We start from the raw sequence: 21200 nt of genomic DNA, 5'->3' as shown, positions 1-21200 counted from the left end.
TTCTGTAAATTGGGAAGTAACTGTAATACATCAAGTCACCTCTGTCTCTTGTTACCAGGACTTTTTAAAATGAATGGTGCAACATGGAAAGAGGCCCTACACAAGAGTTTAGCTTTGAGCTCAATATGCGATGATCCTTTCAGCCATGACATCTCTGACATGGGAAACCAGGGAATTTGATTAGAAAATGGTGAAGGATTTTCTTTTCAGTTAGAAACTGGATTTGTGTAACATGTTGGTGAAAACCCCCCAAAGAAAGCAGCATATGATCAGTCGCTATATTGCATTTAATACAAACGTCCTTCGTGTATCCTTTGAATACAGAACAGATCATTTCTGATATCTATGAGTAAACCCAACGAGCACGTGTCCCAAAAGACCCCACAGTGTTTTTATCTGGCTTTTCCCTGACAGTTAGTGGACACTGACAGATGTGTGCTGAATATGAAAGGAAACAAAAGAACTAAAGAAGGTTTGCAGTGTTAAAAACAAGAACTACATGAAGGTTGTTTCATCCTGCTGTAACTTATGACAGAAGCATCTTTTGTTTGTTTTTTCATTTATTTACACAAAGACAGATGTTGAAATAACAGGAGTAACAGTTTAATTCAATTGAAATCGGTCCAATCGTCTATAATGAAATTATTGTTTTTCATTAGTTGGCAAAAGATGGGGGTTGTTGACGGCAATTCAGTGAATGCAACAGGGGAGGACGCCAGTTTGGATGGAGGGGAATCAGCAGGACAGATGAGATTTTGTTTAGGAGTCGAGTAGTTGTGTGAATGAGGAGAGGAGAGCACATTAGACTGCTGAGAGACGGGGAGGTAGTCAAGCACTGACCACATGTCTTCTTGGATTTCAGCAAAACAGATGGGCTCATCTCGGTCTTGAAATAATTCAACTCGGGGTTGAACTGATGCAGTTTGAGAGGCATCTACAGGAGAGGCAGGGGTGGGTGAGGGCTGCTGAGACTGCGCAGTGATGGGGAGGGGGTCGAGCTCTTCCAGCACTGACAGCAGTTCTTCCTCACTGTCTGCGACAAAGGCTTCCTCTGTCTGGAACTGAAGGGCTGCAACAGGGGAGTCCAATGAGGAAAACAAACACAGAGTTTTCATTAGCTGATACAAACTCTGTGCAGTGACTGTTTCATCATTCAGTGCAGTGATGCACACATGTAGGAACTGCATGTTGGCACTTTGGACATACATAGTTTTCTTTGGTCGACCAGGCTGGATGCTCTTTGGCATGATTCTGTCTTTCTGTTTCAGCCTGCTTGAAATATCTGGCTTTCTGGTCGTTTGAAAGCGACTTCCACTGTGGACAGAAGATCATAAGAACACACTGTGAGCACTGCTACTACACATAACTACAGGACAGCTGGGACACATGCAAAAACATGAGCAGACAACATTAACAGATGCATAAATGTATGCAGAGTTACACACTTACTCTCTGTCCCACCACTGCATTTACGGCTGCACTTCCAGGGATGTTGAGTTCAGCAATGACCTTTGGCCTCTGCTCTTTGAGATAGAGCATGAAGGCATTTGGCAGCTTCGTGACGTATGGCCCATCTTCATCCTGAATGTGTTCACTGACAGGTGTTGCCAGCTGTGGTGGCTTGTCTCGCGCTCAAAGAGGACAAAATAGAGAACAATACAGTGTTCAGCTGCCTGGCTGTGCTTTACACACAGCCCTGCTCTGGTACACACACTATGCCGGCCTTTGTACACTCTCTCCATCTAATGATAGAGAGGAAGGATACATTCACTACTTCTAGCCTCCACTATTCAAATTCAGTATTTTCACAGTGTCCTAAAAGCTTCCTGAAAAGCCTTTACACTATTTTCCAAAACGCTGCATCCAGAGCACAGTCAGGGACTGGAAGGAGAGAGTATATTTCCCCCATATGGACTTCTCTCTTCATTGGTTCCCAATTAAATCCCAAATAAAAATCCAAATACTTGCCCTCACACACACAAGGTCTTGAATAATCACCACCAATTTTGTCTACAAGATCTCACAGTGCCATATCATCCCAACAGAGTGCTTTGCTCTCAGACTGCTGTCTTCCGAGGGGATTTAAAAGTACAATGGAAGGCAGAGCCATCACTTTTCAGGCCCCTCTCTGTGGAACCAGCTCCCACTTTGTATTCGGGACACAGACACTTGCTCTCATTTTTTAATTAAGCGTGAAACCTTTTTGCCAAAGTCCAATAACTTGAGAGAGGAGCCAAAGACGTCCTCGTCCCAGATTCGTCCCAAGACAGATTCACACCTATTCGCACCTTGTCTGCTGTGACCTGAAGAACTCGCGTGACCATTGCGACTGTCAAGGTGCTAAAAATCACACAAGAGTTTAAATGCGTGAGAGGCCACACTTGAGTAGCAAAGAAGCTTAGCTGATGAGATTAAATGTGCAGTTGCATGAGAGCACTAGTCTTTTTAGTGATCTACCTTTTGACCAGTTTAGAACCTGACAAGCGAGTAATCCCAATGCCCACCTTGTTAATTGTCCTGAAAGCTTCATAAGCCGGACAATGAATCAGTGATGTTGCAGTTTTTCACAGCGATGGTGGTATAGTGGCGAGCATAGCTGCCTTCCAAGCAGTTGACCCGGGTTCGATTCCCGGCCATCGCAGTTGCTTCTCGCAGTGCTGTTCAAGCATGTGGGCTGCGTACTGTTTTACACTAAAAACGTTCTCCGCTCTTTCTGCAAAGGCTTACAATGTCAGGCCAGGTGCATTCTTCATCGGCCTCGCTGCTACCGTTTGCTGTGGAAAGACACTGTTCACACAGGCTTTGAGTTCTCATCACTTCATACCTATACCTTCTTACATGACACTGGGATTGGACACGCTACTTCTTCATAAAGACACCCAGTCCCACTTTAAATATTGTGCTGAATGTTTGGAATGAAGATAACATTTTACTAACCATGTACTGATCAGCTCTTTGCGGTGGCAAAATCATCAGCTGTGTGTGTTACTGTTCATGCAAACAAGCAAGCTAATGTCAGCCAGCTAGCTTCAACCGCAGCTGTGCTGCACCGATCTCACGGAACTGCAAAACCACAAGCTTTCTCACCAAAGTCATGCAGCTACCGCATTTACAATCCAGCGTGGCCGTTGTTGTGCACATCCTACTTGAAAGACGTGTGGCGTAGGACTTGGAAGACGTATGTCTTTCAAGTATGTAGTTCCAAAACCAAATGTGGTTGTTGTGGCCGAGCAGTCAAGGTGATGGACTCGAAATCCATTGGGGTCTCCCCGCACAGGTTCGAATCCTGTCGACAACGGTCAGCTGTTTTGCGGCAGTCCAGACGTTGATTTGAGAAGAAGCCACGGCATGGAGATCACCTGAGAAGGTGCCAGGAGAAAGAGCCAGGCCTTTGCTTGTGAAAATAGAGCACGCAGAAGCAATGGACCCAGCTATGTCCTGACAAAATTAGGCACATATTCAGTAAACATGGCATCCTTCAATTGCTCTCTTAGCCACCCCAGACGTGTAGTCATCCAGGATCCTGTCTGAGTACCGCCAATGACTGATCCGTCTGACAAATGCTGATTGCTTTGCAAGAGGATCGGGATTGGAGGGACAGCGGATTTCACCGGGAATGGGACAACAGCAGAAATAGCTTCAAACATCAAACATTACTGCATGAAAAGCACAAAGAGTGGACACATTTCATTGTTTGGAGCACTGCTTTTCACTTCAGCTCTTTGCATGTAAAAACTTTGCTCTTCTCCACAGCTGGCTGACGGACACGCAAAAGTGCAAGCAAGAGTGGCCACAGACCCACTATGCCGGCCTTTGTACACTCTCTCCATCTAATGATAGAGAGGAAGGATACATTCACTACTTCTAGCCTCCACTATTCAAATTCAGTATTTTCACAGCGTCCTAAAAGCTTCCTGAAAAGCCTTTACACTGTTTTCCAAAACGCTGCTGTGCTGCCCCTTTAATCCTCCCCAGTTCCCTCAGTTTGAGATCCTTCTTGGACTTGGTGTCATGGTACTCCAAGTTTTGCCAAACTTTGCAACTGTTGTAGCCCCTATGTGTGCCTGTGCTAACGACAAGAACACTTTCACATGGACTTCAGGTGCACAAGCGAGCTTTGAAGAAGTAAAAAAACTCCTGGTGAATAGTCCTGCACTGGCACTGTTTGACCCTGCCTTGCGTGTTGTGATCTCTACTGATGCAAGTGACTATGGGCTTGGTGCTGTATTTGCTCAAGTGCAACCTGATGGCACAGAAAAACCTGTGGCGTTTGCTACCTGCACACTGCCTGCAACAGATCAAAAGTACTCAACTGTTGAAAAAGAAGCTTATGCTTGTGTGTGGGCTGCAGAGAAATGGAGAACGTATTTGTGGGGCCGACGTTTCACTCTGCGGACAGACCACCAAGCTCTGACAACGCTGCTGAGCACCAAAGGGTTTAATAGGGTTGGCATGCGCATCGCCCGCTGGTCTGCCCGCCTCCTGTGTTTTGACTATGATGTTATTTACCGCCCAGGTTCTCAGAACTATACAGCTGACTGTCTCTCTCGCCTGCCCCTGCCCGTTTCTTCCCATTCCACATCAGATTCAGATCATGAAATGGTAGCCCAAGTTTCTGCTGCCATGTCCTCACTTCCAGTTGCGGACTTTGACTCTGCCTGTTCAACTTGCCCTGAACTGGTTGCTTTGCGTTCACAAATACAAAGTGGCTGGCCTGCCTCAATCAAAGCACTTGATGTCACGCTTGCACCTTACTACAAAATCCGTAATGAACTCTCAACCCTAAGTGATTATGTTCTCAGAGGCTCAAGGCTCATTGCACCACTTTCAGTGAGACCTAAACTGATTGCACTGGCACATGAAAGTCACCATTGTGCGCACAAAACAAAGATTAAGAGATCTCTACTGGTGGCCAAAAATGGACTCACAAGTTCAGTCTGCCATAACCTCATGCCTCCTTTGCCAGTCCAATGACAAAACTGCACATACTAATCCTGCTCCTCTCCAACCCGTCCCACTGCCTGATGGACCGTGGAAAAAACTTGGTCTTGACATTGTTGGGCCTTTTGATACTGCAATACCTGCTTGTAGATACGTCATAACATTGACTGACTACTACTCCAAATGGCCTGAGCTTGCCTTTTCACCTTATGCTACTACTGATGATGTCATTCAGTTCCTCTCATCTGTCTTTAGTCGTCATGGCAACCCAGAGAACATCATAACTGACAATGGTGCACAGTTCACCTCTGTAATGTTCACCTCATTCCTCCAGAATAGAGGCATCTCCCACAGCAGAACATCTGTCTACTACCCAGCTGCAAACGGAGCAATCGAACGGTTTCATCGTGCCCTCCGCACCTGTATCCAGACATCAATCCAGCAGTCGAAACCATGGAAGGCGACTGTGCTGGATTGGCTTCAAGTTTACTGTGCAACACCGCATGCAACTACTTCCCTCTACTTCCCTCTCCCTAAGAACTCCTGTGTGGCAGGAAGATGCGTACTATACTGGATGTACTCCCTTTGCCTCCTGCTGTGTCTCCACTGGATACGTTGCACGTCACTCAGTTCAGAAATATCAGTTGAAAATGCAACGTTACACTGATGGTAGGCGTCACGCACGGAAACCTTCTTTTCTACCAGGAGAGAGTGTGAGGATAAGGAAACCCCACCATGTTCCCAAAGGACATCCCAGATTTACCCCTCCTGTAACAGTAACAAAAGCCAAAGGCTTGAATGCCTTCTTGCTGAGTGATGGAAAGAGTTGGAATGCCACTCATCTAGCACGCTGTCGCCCAGTGACTGAAAAGAACGCTGACACTGCTAGGCTGCACCACACTCAGACTGGCTCACCTACTGCCAGAAGACTGCCACGCGTCAAGTACAAGCCTCGCTGGCACAAAGACTATATTGTAGCATAATAGGTTGCTTCCTCTCTGTGCAGGGGGATGACTGAAGGGATCACCTTGCTAATCCTTGCTGTCCAAACTGGCCTCATTGAGCTGCAGGTCATCCACAGAGCCTTCCTCCTCTCTATCATCCTCTTTATTGTTGTTGCTTCCATCCTGCAGTCCATGCTGGAGATAGCTGAGTCCTAGCCCTGGGAGCATCTAGAGGCAATTAAGATAATATACCAAAGACTTTTTTCATGTGTTTATTTTTAAGAAAACTCTGTGTCCCACTGTTTGTTTTATTTTTTACTGATCATAAACAACCAGAGGTGTGGACTCGAGTCACATGACTTGGACTCGAGTCAGACTCGAGTCATTAATTTTATGACTTTAGACTTGACTTGAAAAAATGTTCTAAGACTTGTGACTTGACTTGGACTTTTACACCAATGACTTGGGACTTGAATTGGACTTGAACCGGTTTACTTGAAAAGACTTGATATTTCACCCCAAATATAAAATTTAACATACATATTATATAGAGATTGAAAATGTGACGTCATTCAGGGGTAAAACCGCAAAGGATTCTGGGAACTCGTGGCAAGAGGTACTAGCGCACGCAGGCTTTCAATTGAAATCACAGCGATAAAAAAGAAACACAAAAATGGCAAGAAGCTGTTGTATTATTAACTGCAATAGCCGGTCGCATGACAGCCACGGGAAGCCGACGGGTAAAGAGATCGGTTGTTATCGGATTACGTCGTTGAAGAGAAATTGTTCGAGCCATGTTTCCGAAGTAACAAAGAGGCGACGGGTGGCCTGGATTGCAGCCATTCAAAGACCAAATATAACGTCCCAGAACACTCCAGCTCACAGGTTAGTCTGCTCCAAGCATTCCCACAAAGGTCAGTCTGCTGTTGTAGTTAATGCGTCATTTTCATAACACAATTGGTGATATAGGTTACAAGCAAGTCTGGCGCTGAACAGAAATTGTCGCTCCTTTGTTTGTTGTGCATAAATAGTGAATTGTCCTGACACAATATTGCGTTTCGCTTCTGTTATTTTGGTACATTGACAAAAACATATACTTTTATTGACAGGATAAAACAGGTTTTTTGTATCACTAATTGTCCAGTACGATTACAGCATACAGTATTGTTGTCACTGCTACATTTCTGTAACGCGTACCAGAAATTATTTCCACTGCTAATTAATTACCGTTGAGCTCAAAGGTCCTATTAATAAACGGTTAAGGAATGTGTATTTATGAAGACGATTTGTGAGACTGGTAAACTTATGATACGTACGATGGTCTTTCGTTCTACACGGTGCATTTCAAGGTCCTGCACCCATCCGTCGGTAAACTGTACCTGGGCTTGTTGCAGTGACCTGAAGTTACTATCGTGCCAAACTAGGTATCCCCGACAGAATTTGTTTCCCCTGCGTCGGGAGCACACGCTGGACTGTCCAAATCACGGACAAACAGTATCCCACATTGTTGATTTTTAGTTTACAAACACTTCTTATAATGACTGACTACTCCTGACATTTTTGAGATCTTAGCTCTTTATACAACGAAGTTATAGTGGGATACAAATAATATCAGGCTGGTCCTGCCACAATTTGTTCCCCCTGTGTAAATCACGGACAAACAGTATCCCACATTGCTGATTTTTCGTTCACAAACACTTCTTATTATGACGCATTTCTCCTGAAACTTTGGAGGATTTAGCTCTTTATATAATAAAGTTACAGGAGAATAAAAATAGTTATTAGCCAAAATGTTTATGGTTTATTAAAATAATCCCATCTGATACCCCGTGAGCAATAAATATATAATTTTCTGTTGTAACCCTCAAACTGAATGGTAATGTAACGATACTAATTTTTCACAAAATGAAAACATCAGTACTTCCTGCATGCTCCCAGCACAGGGGAAACAAATTCTGTCGGGGATACCTACTTTGGCACGACACCGGTCCTACAACCGCATCCAAGAATAACATGCAGCTTATCTCAGAACTGTCGGTGAAAATTATCCTTGGAGCTAGGTTTAATTGAGCTGCATTTTAAAGAGGTGCAATTTCACAATTTGTGTATATTTTCTAAGTTCACTATTTTGTCATGTGTTGAGAAAAACACAGATTTAAAAATTACATGGTCTAATATTTACATTTAGCATAACTGCAACATTATTTTTTTGTTTTTTTCTTTTTAAAGACTCGAAAGGACTTGAAATTCAAAATTTCAGACTTGTGACTTTACTCGGACTTTTACACCAGTGACTTGAGACTCGACTCTGACTTGCCTGACATTACTTGAGACTCTACTTGAGACTTGAGGATAAAGACTTGAGACTTACTTGAGACTTGCAAAACAATGACTTGGTCCCACCTCTGGCTTTATCAAGTTTTATTTTCAGCGCTGTGTATTTTTCCTGCACGTCTTCAAGCTTGCAGTCCGTTTGTTTCTGTTTAATTTCTTGTTGCTTTTGTTCTTGAAGCAACTCTTTATTTTTGTTCAGTGTTTTATCAAGCTTTACCTGAAGCGCTTTGTATTTTTCCTCCATGCCTTGGAGTTTGCACTGCTTCATGTCCTGTTGTTGTTTTTCTTGGAGGAGTTCTTAATTTTTTTTGCAGAGCTTCATTAAGCTTGATTTGCAAGCCTTTGTTGTGTTTCTCCATGTCCTGGAGCTTGAAATCCATTTCCTTCTGTTTTATCTCCTGTAGCCTTTTTTCTTGAAGAAACTCTTCATTTGTGTGCGGTCTTTCATCAAGCTTTACTTGCAGCTCCTGATTCTTTTTGTCCTTCAGCACTAGTTTTTCTAGTGCTTTATCAAGCTTTGCTTGGAGCTCAAAGTTTCTTCCCTGCATGTCTAGGAGTTCCATTTCTTTCAACTTTTGAATATCTTCCTTTTCTAGAAGCTGGTTGAATGATTTGTCTACTTGATCAGGAAGTTGAATTTTGTCTTCCTGATCACAAAGAGGAGAGTTGGGCTTTACTGTTTTTTTCTGTTTTCTCTGAGACATGTTTGAATCTGTAAACTGTCACTCTGTTTATATCTGAATTAACTAATTTCAAGAAACTGTTGCAATTACCTGGACTGCCTCAGCCCAGGTGATGTAACATTAGCAGACAGAGGGTTTGATGTTGCAGAATCTTTGGAGCTGTGCCATGCTGAACTGAAGAGCCCAGCTTTCACCAAAAGGAAGAACTAACTGGGCCCTAGATTGCCCAATCAAATCTCTTAATGCCACCTGCCCTCTCCTACATTAACTGTGGGCTCACCTTGTAGAACAGAGTTGAGTGTGGAAGAAATGGCAAAAATATGGAGCTGAAAAGCTGAGAGAGAAAAAGAAATGATAAATAAATCAATGTGTCAAATTAACTGACATGTTAGCTGGTAGAGTGCCCACTGCATTATATATATATCATCTCTTTTTTATAATAAATAATCAAAAACTTTATTTAAACTAAGATTTTAAAAAATATGTGCAGTGATTGATGTGCTCTCAGACATGTGCTTCAATCCACACACAAATACAAAACAATCTGACCACACGTACAACTGTTTCACAAACTCTATAAAGCATTCACACTCCAATGGATGCATCAGAAAGCAGCTTGGGATTACAATCTTGTCCAAGGATATTTCGCCTGCAGACTGGAGCAACCAGGGATCAAACCAGAAAACTTTCTGATCAAAAGCTGACTTGTGCTAAATGCTGAACGGCAGCCAACCCATTTTAGCCATTTAATGAATGTGCCATTTAATCTTGGCTGCAGCCAAGATTAAATGGCACATTCATTAATTACAGAGTTACGGATTGTTACATGGAACTCAAAAGAAATAATGAACCCATCTCGTGTCCTGTGTCTTCTATAGCTGTCTGTACTTTTACCTCCAAAGTTCATCAGCAAACAGTTTGCAGGCCTCTAATTATCAGGCTGTACTCAAGCGCTTGAATTCAACCTAAAAGCTGTGCTGTCATACAGAACCAAGTACCCTCCGCGGAAACTATAGCTAATGTCACAACTGGATCTGATGAGACAGCTATGATTTCTGGACTCGAAGTAAATAATCCTGAATCAATTTATACAACATCAGTTTGTTTGTTTTGCTTTCATAACAAATAGTTTGAGCCATATACAAATACAGAAGTGACAAATGGAAACATATTTACAATCCAAAGTCAGACTAACAGTTTTCAGTAGCACAGTCTTTTATTTACAGTCTGCTTCTCCTGGTGGTAAACCTCTATCACATGTTTGGATTAAAAATTAGGCCTATATAGCTGCTGGTTCCAGCTTAAGCAATATGTTAAAAATACTAAATTCTTCATTGATTTGAGTTGTGGGGTTTGCTATACACTGGCAGAAAATTGTAGAGTAAATGGTGAAAACAAACAAACCAAATAACAAGATCCTTGAATTCCATCTTTTTTATTAACAGAAACTCCAACAAATTTGTGCCCAATTGATGATGTTTGGGACATGAAAAGTCCAGTCCAGCAGGTGGCGGTAATGCGCCTTAAAGCTTTAACCGCCAAAAAATACAAGAGCAGAAGAAGAAGAAGCCGAGTTCCCGCTTTATGGCGTTTTTCTCTCCGATTATTGTCAAGACTGATTTAAAGGTAAGCATCGAGCTAATATTAATCCGAGTCTAGTTAATCTTCAGTTTAGCTCCTGAATGAGTCTTTCTGTTGCTCTCCTCGGTGTCTCTTCTCAAGTTTTTGTGAACCAGTTGGAAAAAAAAATCTGACTAAATTGACTCAAGCTGCTTTAAACTAATTTACAGAAAGATATCAGCAAAAGGTTGTGAAACACAGAGAAGAAAATAATTTTATTAGAAGAAAGCTTTTAAATGAGCTCATTGTAATCAGAGTTTCTGTTATTTTATTAGTCTGTTATTAAGGCTACTTAGCATCTCTGTGGCACCTGCACAGCTTATGAATGCAGCTTGCTAACTAAGCTAGCTAGCGCCACCCTTCTTCCATATAAGGTCACTTCCGGCTCCAAAAGACCCAACATGTTGGCGGTAAAAGTGCTATAATGAAATACATTTATGAGAAATGTAAAAATAAATGTGTTCCAGGCTAAAACACAGCTGCCTTTATCAGCGCAAAGTTGTGATGAGGCTTACTCAGATGATGGCTCAGATTTCTACACCCACTCGGATATACAGATGAAATCAAGACAAGTACATCAATACAAAAATTCACACGATTGTTCAAAATATAATAAATTGCATGAATATAGGAAATCTTCCTCTCAGTGACTGAGTTGTCTCATTGTGTCCTCATTTTTTATAAATCAAGGCCTGAGTAACCCAACCTTAAGTGTTCATTAAGGTTTTTGTCACATAGATAGAAAATAAACTCAGAGATTAAGCGGCTGTTATAAACAGAGTGATTAGTTTATGTAAAAAATGTAGTTTGTTGTTGTTCTGGTTTACGTGCTGAAAATGGTTTTATTTGTGTATGTTCAATGTGTTAGACTTGTACATAGTTAAATATATGATCAAATAATGTTGAATCCTGGATATGGATTTGTAAGCAATGAAATTTGAAATAAGGGGGTAGGAACAAGAAAACTTCATCCTACTCCTTTTCGAGCACACACATTCTGTAGACATAGATATTTACATGAAAACTTGATGATTTTTAAGTTTTGTTATTTTTATTTTTTTCTGTTGTTATTTCAATTATATTTGCATGTTTGAAATAAATTTTATCTATCTATCTATCTATCTATCTATCTATCTATCTATCTATCTATCATTTCTCACGGCACACGTATATTGTCGGGTTTTTTCTTGGCCAGGGCATATTTTAAAGAGGAATTGCTCTCCTGGTACTGGTGTGTCATACTGCTGAATTTGGTATCGGTGCTCAAACCTTTTGTGTTTGTTTCAAACAAGTTGTCCACCCAAGGAAGCTAAAATGTGTTCTGTGTGTTCTCAGATGAACATATAAGACACTTTGACTCTTCAGTGCAGTGTGGAGCTTAACAAAGTTCTGTTTTGTGTCCCAGCTGATCAGGAGGAGGAGAAGAGTCTGACGGAGCAGCAGAGGAAATTTCAGCTACTTGGACTCAGCTCAGCCACTGCAGAGAAAACAATGAGCTCAACACAGAAGGTGACAGATACTAGTGTTAAGAAATACTCCATTAAAAGCTGAAGTACTGATACAGTATGTATATTTTATGCTAAACTAAGTGAACCTTGTGCAATATTAATGTAATGTAGAAATAATGTATACAATGTATACAATGCCTACATCTTAGACGGTGACGTTGCCTCTAAACATCAAAATGAGCAGGAAGATGTTAAAGTGGGATTCAGCAGGATTCAACCCTAAAATCAGCTGTAGTGGCTCAGTGTGGGGGAAAAGGGTCACAGCTCACAATCATTTCTATTGAGAGCTCCAGTAGATTTTTTTAATGTACAGGCTGTGATCAGCTGACCTGCTGCTCTCTGTGAATTCAACCAGATGTCAGCAGATGTTTCACGAGTTGTCCTGGCTGATTTCCTTTCTCTACACTGACAGTACACTGTCTTTATATTAGACACTAAACTGTTGGTATGTGGGTGGAGCTCAGTGAATGAATGTCAGCATCATGAGCTTAAGTTTAAGTTAATCTCTGCTACACTTGATGTAATCTAACTCTGACATGAGCACCACAGTCACTGTGCACCAGTCACACACTGTTCTTTACTTAAATCCATCACATTACAGTAAACTTGCCTGCTTATCCTGCACTAACCTGCAGAGGATTTTACTGCAGTCTTTACATCACATTGTGAGACAAACTGCACACAAACAGTTTGTGTGTTTACTGATGTTTGTTGGGCTGATAGAATCGCTGCATTTGAAATTACCTGCCACATAAAAAATATTACTCCATTTATTCTCGCTCGTCTTCTGTATTGCTAACTAGATGTTGAAATACCGCGACCGCAACTTATCAGCACCTGCAGTCGTTCAGGTTCTGGTGGTGTTTGGTGCCACACTCCACCTTCAGGTTTAAAACTAGTGTTAATGGAGGGAGTTTGAAGCTTCAGTTTGTTCAATGACTGCATTTCACTCACTGACTCTGTATCTCTGTCACTGCAGGACCAACATGGACCGAGAAGTCAGCGCTCTCAGGAGGCCGACAAACCTCACAGAAGCAAGAGAGAGAAAAAATACACCTGTGACGAGTGTGGGAAGGATTTTACCTGGAAGTTTAAACTAAAACAACATCAGCTCATCCACACTGGAGAGAGACCGTTCAGCTGTGACTTGTGTGGAAAGTCGTTTTCCTGGAAGAATTCCCTGAAAAGACACCAAGTCGTCCACAGTGGAGTTAAAGCTTACAGCTGTGATCAGTGTGGCAGAGCTTTTACTCGAAGTAGCCACTTGCAGAGACATCTAGTTACCCACTCTGGAGTTAAGGCATACAGCTGTGACATCTGTGGAAAAACCTTCAGCCAGCTATGGAGCCGAAATATACACCTACGCATTCACTCCGGAGAAGATGTGTACTGGTGTGATCAGTGTGGTAAATACTTTACAACAGACGCACAGTTACAACACCACATGTTTACCCACACTGAGGAGAGACCTTATCAATGTGACCTGTGTGAGAAGACTTTTAAAACTCCACAGTACCTGAGACAACACCAACAGATCCACACCAGAAAGAGACTCTACAAGTGCAGTTACTGTGAGGTTTGTATTTTTATTTTATTCTTGTAAGTTCAGTCTGACTGTTTGGAACAAGTCTGCTCATTAAATTGTGTTAGCATGTTAGCACTTCTACTGCACCGAAGAGTAGCTCTGAGCCATTATTCAGGTTTTCATTTCATTTAAGTGTAAGTCAGATGTTACTGTAATATTAAATAAGTATTGCTGTAGTATTATGGTGGTAGTATTGTAAATGGCCTGTATTTATATAGCGCTTTTCTAGTCCCTAAGGACCCCAAAGCGCTTTACATATCCAGTCATCCACCCATTCACGCACACATTCACACACTGGTGATGGTAAGCTACATTGTAGCCACAGCCACCCTGGGGCACACTGACAGAGGCGAGGCTGCGGGACACTGGCGCCACCGGGCCCTCTGACCACCACCAGTAGGCAACGGGTGAAGTGTCTTGCCCAAGGACACAACGACCGAGACTGTCCAAGCCGGGGCTCGAACCACCAACCTTCCGATTACAAGGCGAACGCCCAACTCTTGAGCCACGATCGCCCCTGTAGTTATTGTAGCCCAGTAAACTGAGTGTGTTAATTGAAACAGTAAAATGTAATTGGACGTCTGCAGAGATGCTCTTTATTTCAGGCGACTTTCAGGATAAAAGTGTTGAAGGACTGACTTACACTGTCTTTGTGTCTTTGTTTAGAAGCAGAGCGACACAGATGGATCCACTTCTCAACCCTGTCATCGCTGTGGTGGTGGGAAAGACTTTCGTTGTGACATCTGTGGAAAAACTTTCAGTCACCAAGCCAGCCTAAAAATACATCAACGTAAACACACTGGAGACAAACTGAAATACTGCAAAGAATGTGGGAGAAGCTTCCCCACATCAGCTGAGTTAAAACGACATGAACTCTTTCACAGTGGGGTCAAGAAGCACCTCTGTGATCAGTGTGGGTCATCCTTCACCACTGCAAGTCACCTTAAAAGACACAAACGAGTCCACACAGGAGCGAAACCATACAAGTGCAGACACTGTGACAAAAGCTTCTCACGTTCAAGTAATCGTAACGAGCATGAACGTACACACATGGAAGGAAACTACAGCTGTGAGCAGTGTGACAAGAGCTTCAGTAATCTCAGTTCATACTCTGCACACAAACGATCCCACGTTACTAATAAACTGTTTCACTGTTACCACTGTGCCAAAACATTCACTTCATCATCTGCTCTGTGCAAACATCAGCGCGATCACGCAGGGCTGAAATCGTTCCCATCACAGGATCAGAGTGAATCTGAAGAGAGAGAGACATCCTCTGGTTTCAGAGTCCAACTTAAAACCCTGGAGATCAGGCTCCACAGAGCTCAGGTCGGCTCTCCTTAAGTTTAAGTTAAAGTTCAAATGAGGCTGTGAATCAAACTTCCTGTAGTTCCATTTTAATCTTTATAAATTGTTCTTCTGTTTGTGTTCAGTCGTTACCTTTTTTTTCAGTGGTTGGATTAAAAATCAGTTTTCTGTTGTTCAAGTTTTTATTGAATGTATTTTGTTAAATAAAGTTAAAATATTGTTAAATAAAGAATTGTTTGAACGACAAAGATTTTGAGCCATGATGTCATTTCCTGTATTTCAGAGTAAAGACTGAAGTGACAAATGGAAACATGTTTACAGTCATGGAATAAACACTGATGGGTCATCTGTAGGAAGTTCTATTGCTGACCTGACAGACTCGACCTTGTTTACAAAGAAAGAAAGGAACTGATGACATGTGTCAGCAGAGGCTTTCAGGGTTGTTTAGAGTAGAGCTGATAGTCTTAAAGAACACGGCGATTATGACAATTTAACACAATGATCTGAGAAAAATATCTGTTTCTCTCATTTTTACTGTATTCTGATCAAATTTCCAACATTCTTTTAACATTTCAAAAGAAACCTGCAAATTGTCTTTCTTCCACTTTCACACTTGGCCCTAAAAACACCAACATCTGTGCATCACCCTTGTGTCAGTCTAATGAACCTAACATGTGAGTGATACATAACACACATTCACACTGGCTGCATATATCAGTCCGGGGGGGCAGAGCAGAACTCTGTATGAATCAGACGCGCTCACATATTCAGGCTTTCCAGAGGCGTTTACCATCAGAAGAAGCAGAACAATGAATCATCAGCACCCTGCAGAAGAACACAGCAAGCAACAACTCTAACAATAAAGACGTGCTGGAGCCAAAAGATGCAGATAGCGAGTTTTAAACGATAACGCACAGGATCAAAGGGGGAGAGGGTAAAAACCCACTGCCTCCTGAGATAAAGATCAGCAAGTCAAGCTGGCAGCAGACGACACAAAACGCTCTCTGGAGGAGGCAGCGACTGTGGAGCAGGCCAACGGAGAGGCGGATCGGCAGACAGGAAGCTCCCGGGGTCCCACAACAAGATGTTGCGCGTCAGACTGGAGCAGGATATCCCCATGTTGGTGACACTGCCCATCGAGGTACAGCCCAACTTGGCAAACCAACCCTTCCCTTTCTTGGACACCACACTGGCTGATCTGGGCATCCAAGACTGAGTCTCACTCCGTGTGGGGACGTTTTTTTGTTTTTGTTTGTTTTTTAAGAAGCAATCATGTGTATATATTCAGCTCAGAGCTGAAGGAGAGGGTGGTTTGGGTTGACACCAAGAAGACCCATCCTAGAGGTACGGCGGTGGGATCCAACTGCAGGGATGTGGTCAGATGGCAGTCTGTGGAAATCAGGTGACAGTGAGAGCAACTTGATTTTCCTATTTTGTCCTTCAGATACGAGTGAAAGCCCAGATGCCAGGAGACAAGCAGCTCCAGGAGGTCCTGTACAGCACCGAGGTCCACACTGACCGCTCCTTCTGCTGCACTGGAATGGATATCCTGCCCTGGAAACAGACGTGTGCAGGTCTAGAAGCAGTTTAAATCCCATACTTTTTTGATCTGTGAGGCTCTTAATGTCACGTCTGCAGCCATGAAAGTCAGCTCAGGGTTTCTTGATTCTGATTTTTCTTTGCTGTGTCACATTTAGCTCATATCTGCATTGCCATGCCCTGAAAACAAGCTGCCGAGCTTTAGTCAGGCTCAGGGACAACGGGAGATCTGAGGAGCAACACGATGAGAACAACTAAAACTGAACAAACTTAACATCTGATTACCTTTTTTATTTGTAAGAAAAAGTTTAACATGAACGCGCCAACTGTCCACAGCAAAGCTTATTATGACAAGACTGCTTTTATTCAGTGATGTCAAAGTGTCATCACTTCATACCTCTGAACTGACATTAGATGTATTGCATACCTTGTTAGAATTACACTGTTGAAGCATTTGTAAAAAGCTTCTGTCCTTGTTAATTTATGTTTTAGGATAAGTTTTTGGGCTGTGTAAGGTCACAGGTTGCATTTCTGAGCAGAGTAGTAAAGGTAAAGTAAGTGTTTTCAAAACTAGCCACTCAGCATGTGTACAAACAGTGAGAAATCTCTGAAGAAAACCGTTTGAAGGAGCAAGAGCACACGTGTTTCTCCACAGGTTAAAGCCCGCTTTAATAATCAATATGAATCAAAGACTTCTGTCAACACAAAATAAATGTAAGGAAACACTTTCCTGTGCAACATCCAGTTTCTATAACTGACGACAAGCTTGGACCACAGTGATCTAAACTCATCCTCTACATTGGAAATGTAAACAAATGTAAATGTGGTTTTTACTGTACCAGAGCAGGGCTGTGTGTGTAGAGCACAGCCAGGCAGCTGAACACTGTATTGTTCTCTTTTTGGTCCTCTTCGAGCGGGAGACGAGCCACCAAAGCTGGCAACACCGGTCAGTGAACACATTCAGTTTTCAGGCCCCTCTTCTGTGGAACCAGCTTCCAGTTTGGATTCAGAAGACAAGATTTCAAGATTAGGCTTAAAACTTTCCTCTTTGGTAAAGTATATATTTAGGGCTGGACCAGGTGACCCTGAATCCTCCCTTAGTTATGCTGCAATAGATGTAGCCTGCCGGGGATTCCCATGATGCATTGAGTTTTTCCTTTCCAGTCTCCTTTCTCACTCAGTATGAGTTAATAGACGTCTCTGCATTGAATCATATCTGTTATTAACCTCTGTCTCTCTTCCACAGCAGGTCTTTTATCCTGTCTTCCTTCTCTCACCCCAACCGGTCGCAGCAGATGGCCCCGCCCCTCCCTGAGCCTGGTTCTGCTGGAGGTTTCTTCCTGTTAAAGGGGAGTTTTTCCTTCCCACTGTCGCCAAAGTGCTTGCTCATAGGGGGTCATATGATTGTTGGGTTTTTCTCTGTATCTATGAAGCGCCTTGAGGCGACTTTTGTTGTGATTTGGCGCTATATAAATAAAATTGAATTGAATTGAATTATCTGAGGAAGAAGCAGAGTTGGTTTGTTTCCAGCTGAAATCATCCAGGCTCAGGAATTTGAATCGATCCACATCATTTCTGCTTGAACTAGAGAACATGAGTGTCGACTTACATTTGGTCTGTGAGACACATGTCATAGTGACAGTATTTGGGTTAATATGGCATTACTCACCCTGGTCGCATTTCTTCAATATCAGGCACCAAGTTCAGGAACTCGTTCTTTGCAGCCCGCGCAAGGTAGGAGGTCTCCAGAGTGGGAACCATCGGGAAGTTTTCACAGTCTGAGCAGGAGGGACTGGAGGCACGTGAGCTGTTCTCAGGGGTCCTTTAACACAAATCACACCAAGTTAGAATCAAATAGATAACCTGTCAATAACCGTTTGCAGATCGAGGTCAATGTTCCTAAAAATATGTTTACTTCTGGCCCATGGAGCCACAGCGCGAGTCCGAGAGAGAGGGGCAGGTAGAGGAAGGGGTGAGGGTGGCACTGCTGAAGCTCGTCACGGATGGATCACGTCCGATCGGTGAGATGAGAGAAAGCTGAAGTGAAACAACAGCAGGATGAGGTAGACGTCAATATAGGAACTCCCTGATGTGACACAGAAAGGCTATTTTTTTATTTCTTTGTATTATTTCTCACCTTGCAGTCACTGATGCTGTTCACCAGCTGGTTGTATTCAGTATTGAAGGTGTGTGTCAGAAGGCGCAGGCACTACAACACAACAGGAACAAGACCGATCAGCTCCGAGCAGAGAAGGAAGAAGGCAGCAACAAGAACGCCCACTAAGCCCACGTTTTTCTCACCTTGGTGGCCAGCTCCTTCTCACGCTTTCAAAGGTGGTGCTGGAGATCTGCGAGGAGATGGAGGTGGACGTGGACAGAGTGCTGGAGCTCACGCTGGGGGACAGAGACTCACTCAGGGACTTGGTGGTGGGAGCTGTTCCCACGGGAGCCGCCTCTCCCAGAAGGTGACGGGTCTTTTCCACCTGGACGAAAGATGGGGGCGAATGTGAGGTGGGGAGAAGAGGGGAGGTTAGTCATGTAAAGTCTGTACTCTAAGAAAAAACTTTTTAGAATAGCACTTTGGTCTTTGAGTTGAAAAGTCATTTTTCCCTCTACGATATTAAACAGATTTATTTCTTTATGAATCTTTTAAGGCCCCACCTCCTGCAGCTGCTCCATCTTCTCCAGCTCCCACTGGTGCTCTAGGATGAGGCTATCTCCTCTGGGCCTCCAGCCGGCCAGGTTCTCCTCTCCACGCACATAAGCCACTGATGTGTCCAGCACCTTCCTCCTCCTCCTCTGCATCCCTGCTCAGGACATGAGCCCTCATTAGGATGAAGCTCTCCACAGAATTATGATAAAACAGCTGCCGTTCTTTAAACATGTTTCATGGCCGCTCACCTGGGCTTCCAGTGTCAGACATCTTACACAAGCTCAGCTCGTAGATCCCAGTCACTCGGTTGCTATAATGAAGCAGAAGTTTTGAACAAGGAAACTTTGTAACAGGGCAGATATCTTTGATTGTGAAACAGAGATGGCCACAGTGCAGCAGCCCAGATTTACCAGTCAGGAGTTTTGGAGTATCCAGTCCCAAAGAGGTTCTTGAGAGAACGGGGTGGGGAAATCTTGGCGTCTCGGGAGTAAAAGACCGTGCAGATGTCTTTGGTGATAATGGCAGGCTGGATGCAATGGTCCAGCTGCAGAGAGGAGATAAAGGGTGTGTGTTAGACACGATGACATCAAGAGACTTAAAAACACGTACAAACAGGTACAACACGGCGGAGCAGCGGCTGACCTCCAGATACGCAGATAAGGTCATGTAGATCTTCTCTCCGTAGGGAGTGACGCCGTTGAGCAGGAGGGAACCTTTTAAGGGTGTTTTTATTTGTGCTCCCTGGCCTGGAAATAAACGGTTTCCGATCAGACCTGCTTCATCTTTGTGCCCTTGGTATCTGACTCGCTTGCTCCCCCATGCATTTTAAAAGAATCCTTCTCTTCAGCATGAAGTTCTGGCTCAGCTTTAGTGTCTGCATTACATGTACACAAAGACAGAAACATTCAATGATAAAAACACACAGTGGAATAAAATTGTAAGACGTCATCAGTTGATGCAGTTTAAGGACACTTGTTGTTCTGTGCAGTCTCACCTGGAGCTCACGCTTCTAGTTCATGCCATCATCACCAAAGATTCTTCAATTAATAGTTTAAAGATGTCCATGAATGCACTGCTAACTGCTCTTCACCCTGATAAAAATCAACATGCATTTAGAATAAGAAACACTTTTACAAAACCAAAAGCTTCACTGTACTTAGTGATTTATACGTCTACAAAACAGGTTCAGTTTGTAACTGAGAGAGCGGCTCAGTGGTGCTGAATTATATTTCCAATAGAAACACAATTTCATATGTTGTAGTAACAACACACTGCCACAAGATGGCAGCCTAGGCCTACTTTAACATGCTGTTCCAGTACAAAAGAAAAAGTGACAGAGCCTTGAAAGAGTGACAGAGACACTTTTTATGAACTCATCTGTAATGTGTCACCTTTTCTGTAGGATGAAGAAGTGCTTCCCTTCTTTTAAAGTAAATACAGGCTTACAAAGATCCTCTAAACATGTTTCTGAAATAATCCTAAACACAATCATTAAATCAAAAATGCAAGAAACTATTTATTTAATCACTCTTCTTAACTTAATTCCTTAACTTAGTAAAAAATAAAATAAAATAGACAAGAACTTTTCTTCTGTCTCACCTCTGTCAGTTTTCATGCTGTTGCAAGAACAGGTGGAGGTGCAGGTGGAACTTTGACTTCAGTGTGGTTTGTATGTGCAGGCAGGAGTGTGACATCTCAGGACAGCAGAGGGTTGTCGAGCACGGTGACTCCTGCTGCGACGCCCCCGTCTGACTGTCCTGAGCTCTTGGTCCTCAGCGTCTGCCCACACACTCATTCATCACCATGTCTTTACCCTGCCTGTAAGAAAACCAAGAAAAGGCTAACATTAGAAACAGCCACCAACCAATCCCTTTTACTCCACCACCCAAAAACCAGTGAGAAACACTAGTTAGTATTAACTTGGAATCAAAGTGCACTAATCCCCAGGCTCCCAGCATAACATACAGTCCAACACAAACTCCACAAACTGTCTTGCTTCAGCTGACTTTCCTTCACCTTCTCTCCAAACAATCTGTTGTGCTCTTTTCAGCACAAAGCCACACTCCTGCTCACTGATCCTCACCT

The 21200-nt window shown here is 43.0% G+C and overlaps 3 protein-coding genes across 7 annotated transcripts in view; 1 reads left to right on the top strand and 2 right to left on the bottom strand.

The window, feature by feature from the left end:
- Nucleotides 1–21200, bottom strand: part of LOC309714660 (kinesin-like protein KIF1B) — a gene marked incomplete at its 3' end in the record, with an annotated part of 91592 nt that overhangs the window by 53769 nt on the left and 16623 nt on the right. For 3 of the 5 annotated variants that reach the window (XM_082547246.1, XM_082547239.1, XM_082547238.1), the window contains 10 exons: nucleotides 20715–20933; nucleotides 20110–20206; nucleotides 19758–19989; nucleotides 19526–19659; nucleotides 19364–19425; nucleotides 19124–19269; nucleotides 18600–18945; nucleotides 18378–18499; nucleotides 17302–18284; nucleotides 15978–16477 (listed from right to left, as the gene is read on the bottom strand). In XM_082547246.1, the coding sequence (XP_082403372.1) occupies nucleotides 18760–18945; nucleotides 19124–19269; nucleotides 19364–19425; nucleotides 19526–19659; nucleotides 19758–19781 (552 nt within the window). In that variant the 5' untranslated portion in view covers nucleotides 19782–19989; nucleotides 20110–20206; nucleotides 20715–20933. Of the gene's footprint in view, nucleotides 1–15977; nucleotides 16478–17301; nucleotides 18285–18377; nucleotides 18500–18599; nucleotides 18946–19123; nucleotides 19270–19363; nucleotides 19426–19525; nucleotides 19660–19757; nucleotides 19990–20109; nucleotides 20207–20714; nucleotides 20934–21200 lie in introns of those variants that run through there. The other 2 variants (XM_082547237.1, XM_082547247.1) reach the window with 2 other exon arrangements.
- On the bottom strand, nucleotides 25–2637 carry LOC309714584 (transcription factor 7-like 1; the record flags this gene model as incomplete). Its single annotated transcript, XM_082547135.1, has 5 exons — nucleotides 25–1069; nucleotides 1207–1314; nucleotides 1450–1631; nucleotides 2289–2340; nucleotides 2569–2637. The coding sequence occupies 5 exons, from the start codon at nucleotides 2635–2637 to the stop codon at nucleotides 935–937; spliced, it is 546 nt and encodes a 181-aa protein (XP_082403261.1). The 3' UTR covers nucleotides 25–934.
- Nucleotides 10411–15185, top strand: LOC309714640 (uncharacterized protein). Its single transcript, XM_082547197.1, has 4 exons — nucleotides 10411–10528; nucleotides 11928–12031; nucleotides 13010–13606; nucleotides 14282–15185. Exons 2-4 carry the CDS (start codon nucleotides 12014–12016, stop codon nucleotides 14957–14959), a joined length of 1293 nt encoding a protein of 430 aa, XP_082403323.1. The 5' UTR covers nucleotides 10411–10528; nucleotides 11928–12013; the 3' UTR covers nucleotides 14960–15185.

The sequence above is a fragment of the Aulonocara stuartgranti genome (genome assembly GCF_965226115.1).
Source record: "Aulonocara stuartgranti genome assembly, chromosome: 9".
NCBI classification, from domain to species: domain Eukaryota; kingdom Metazoa; phylum Chordata; class Actinopteri; order Cichliformes; family Cichlidae; genus Aulonocara; species Aulonocara stuartgranti.
Note: the sequence above shows the minus strand (reverse complement) of the source record. Positions and strands in the feature narration are given on the sequence as shown.

Excerpts from the sequence above, each read along its gene's own strand:
- LOC309714640 (XM_082547197.1), top strand. Across the intron at positions 13,607-14,281 it reads ACAAGTGCAGTTACTGTGAG|AAGCAGAGCGACACAGATGG; the intron begins GTTTGTATTTTT and ends GTCTTTGTTTAG.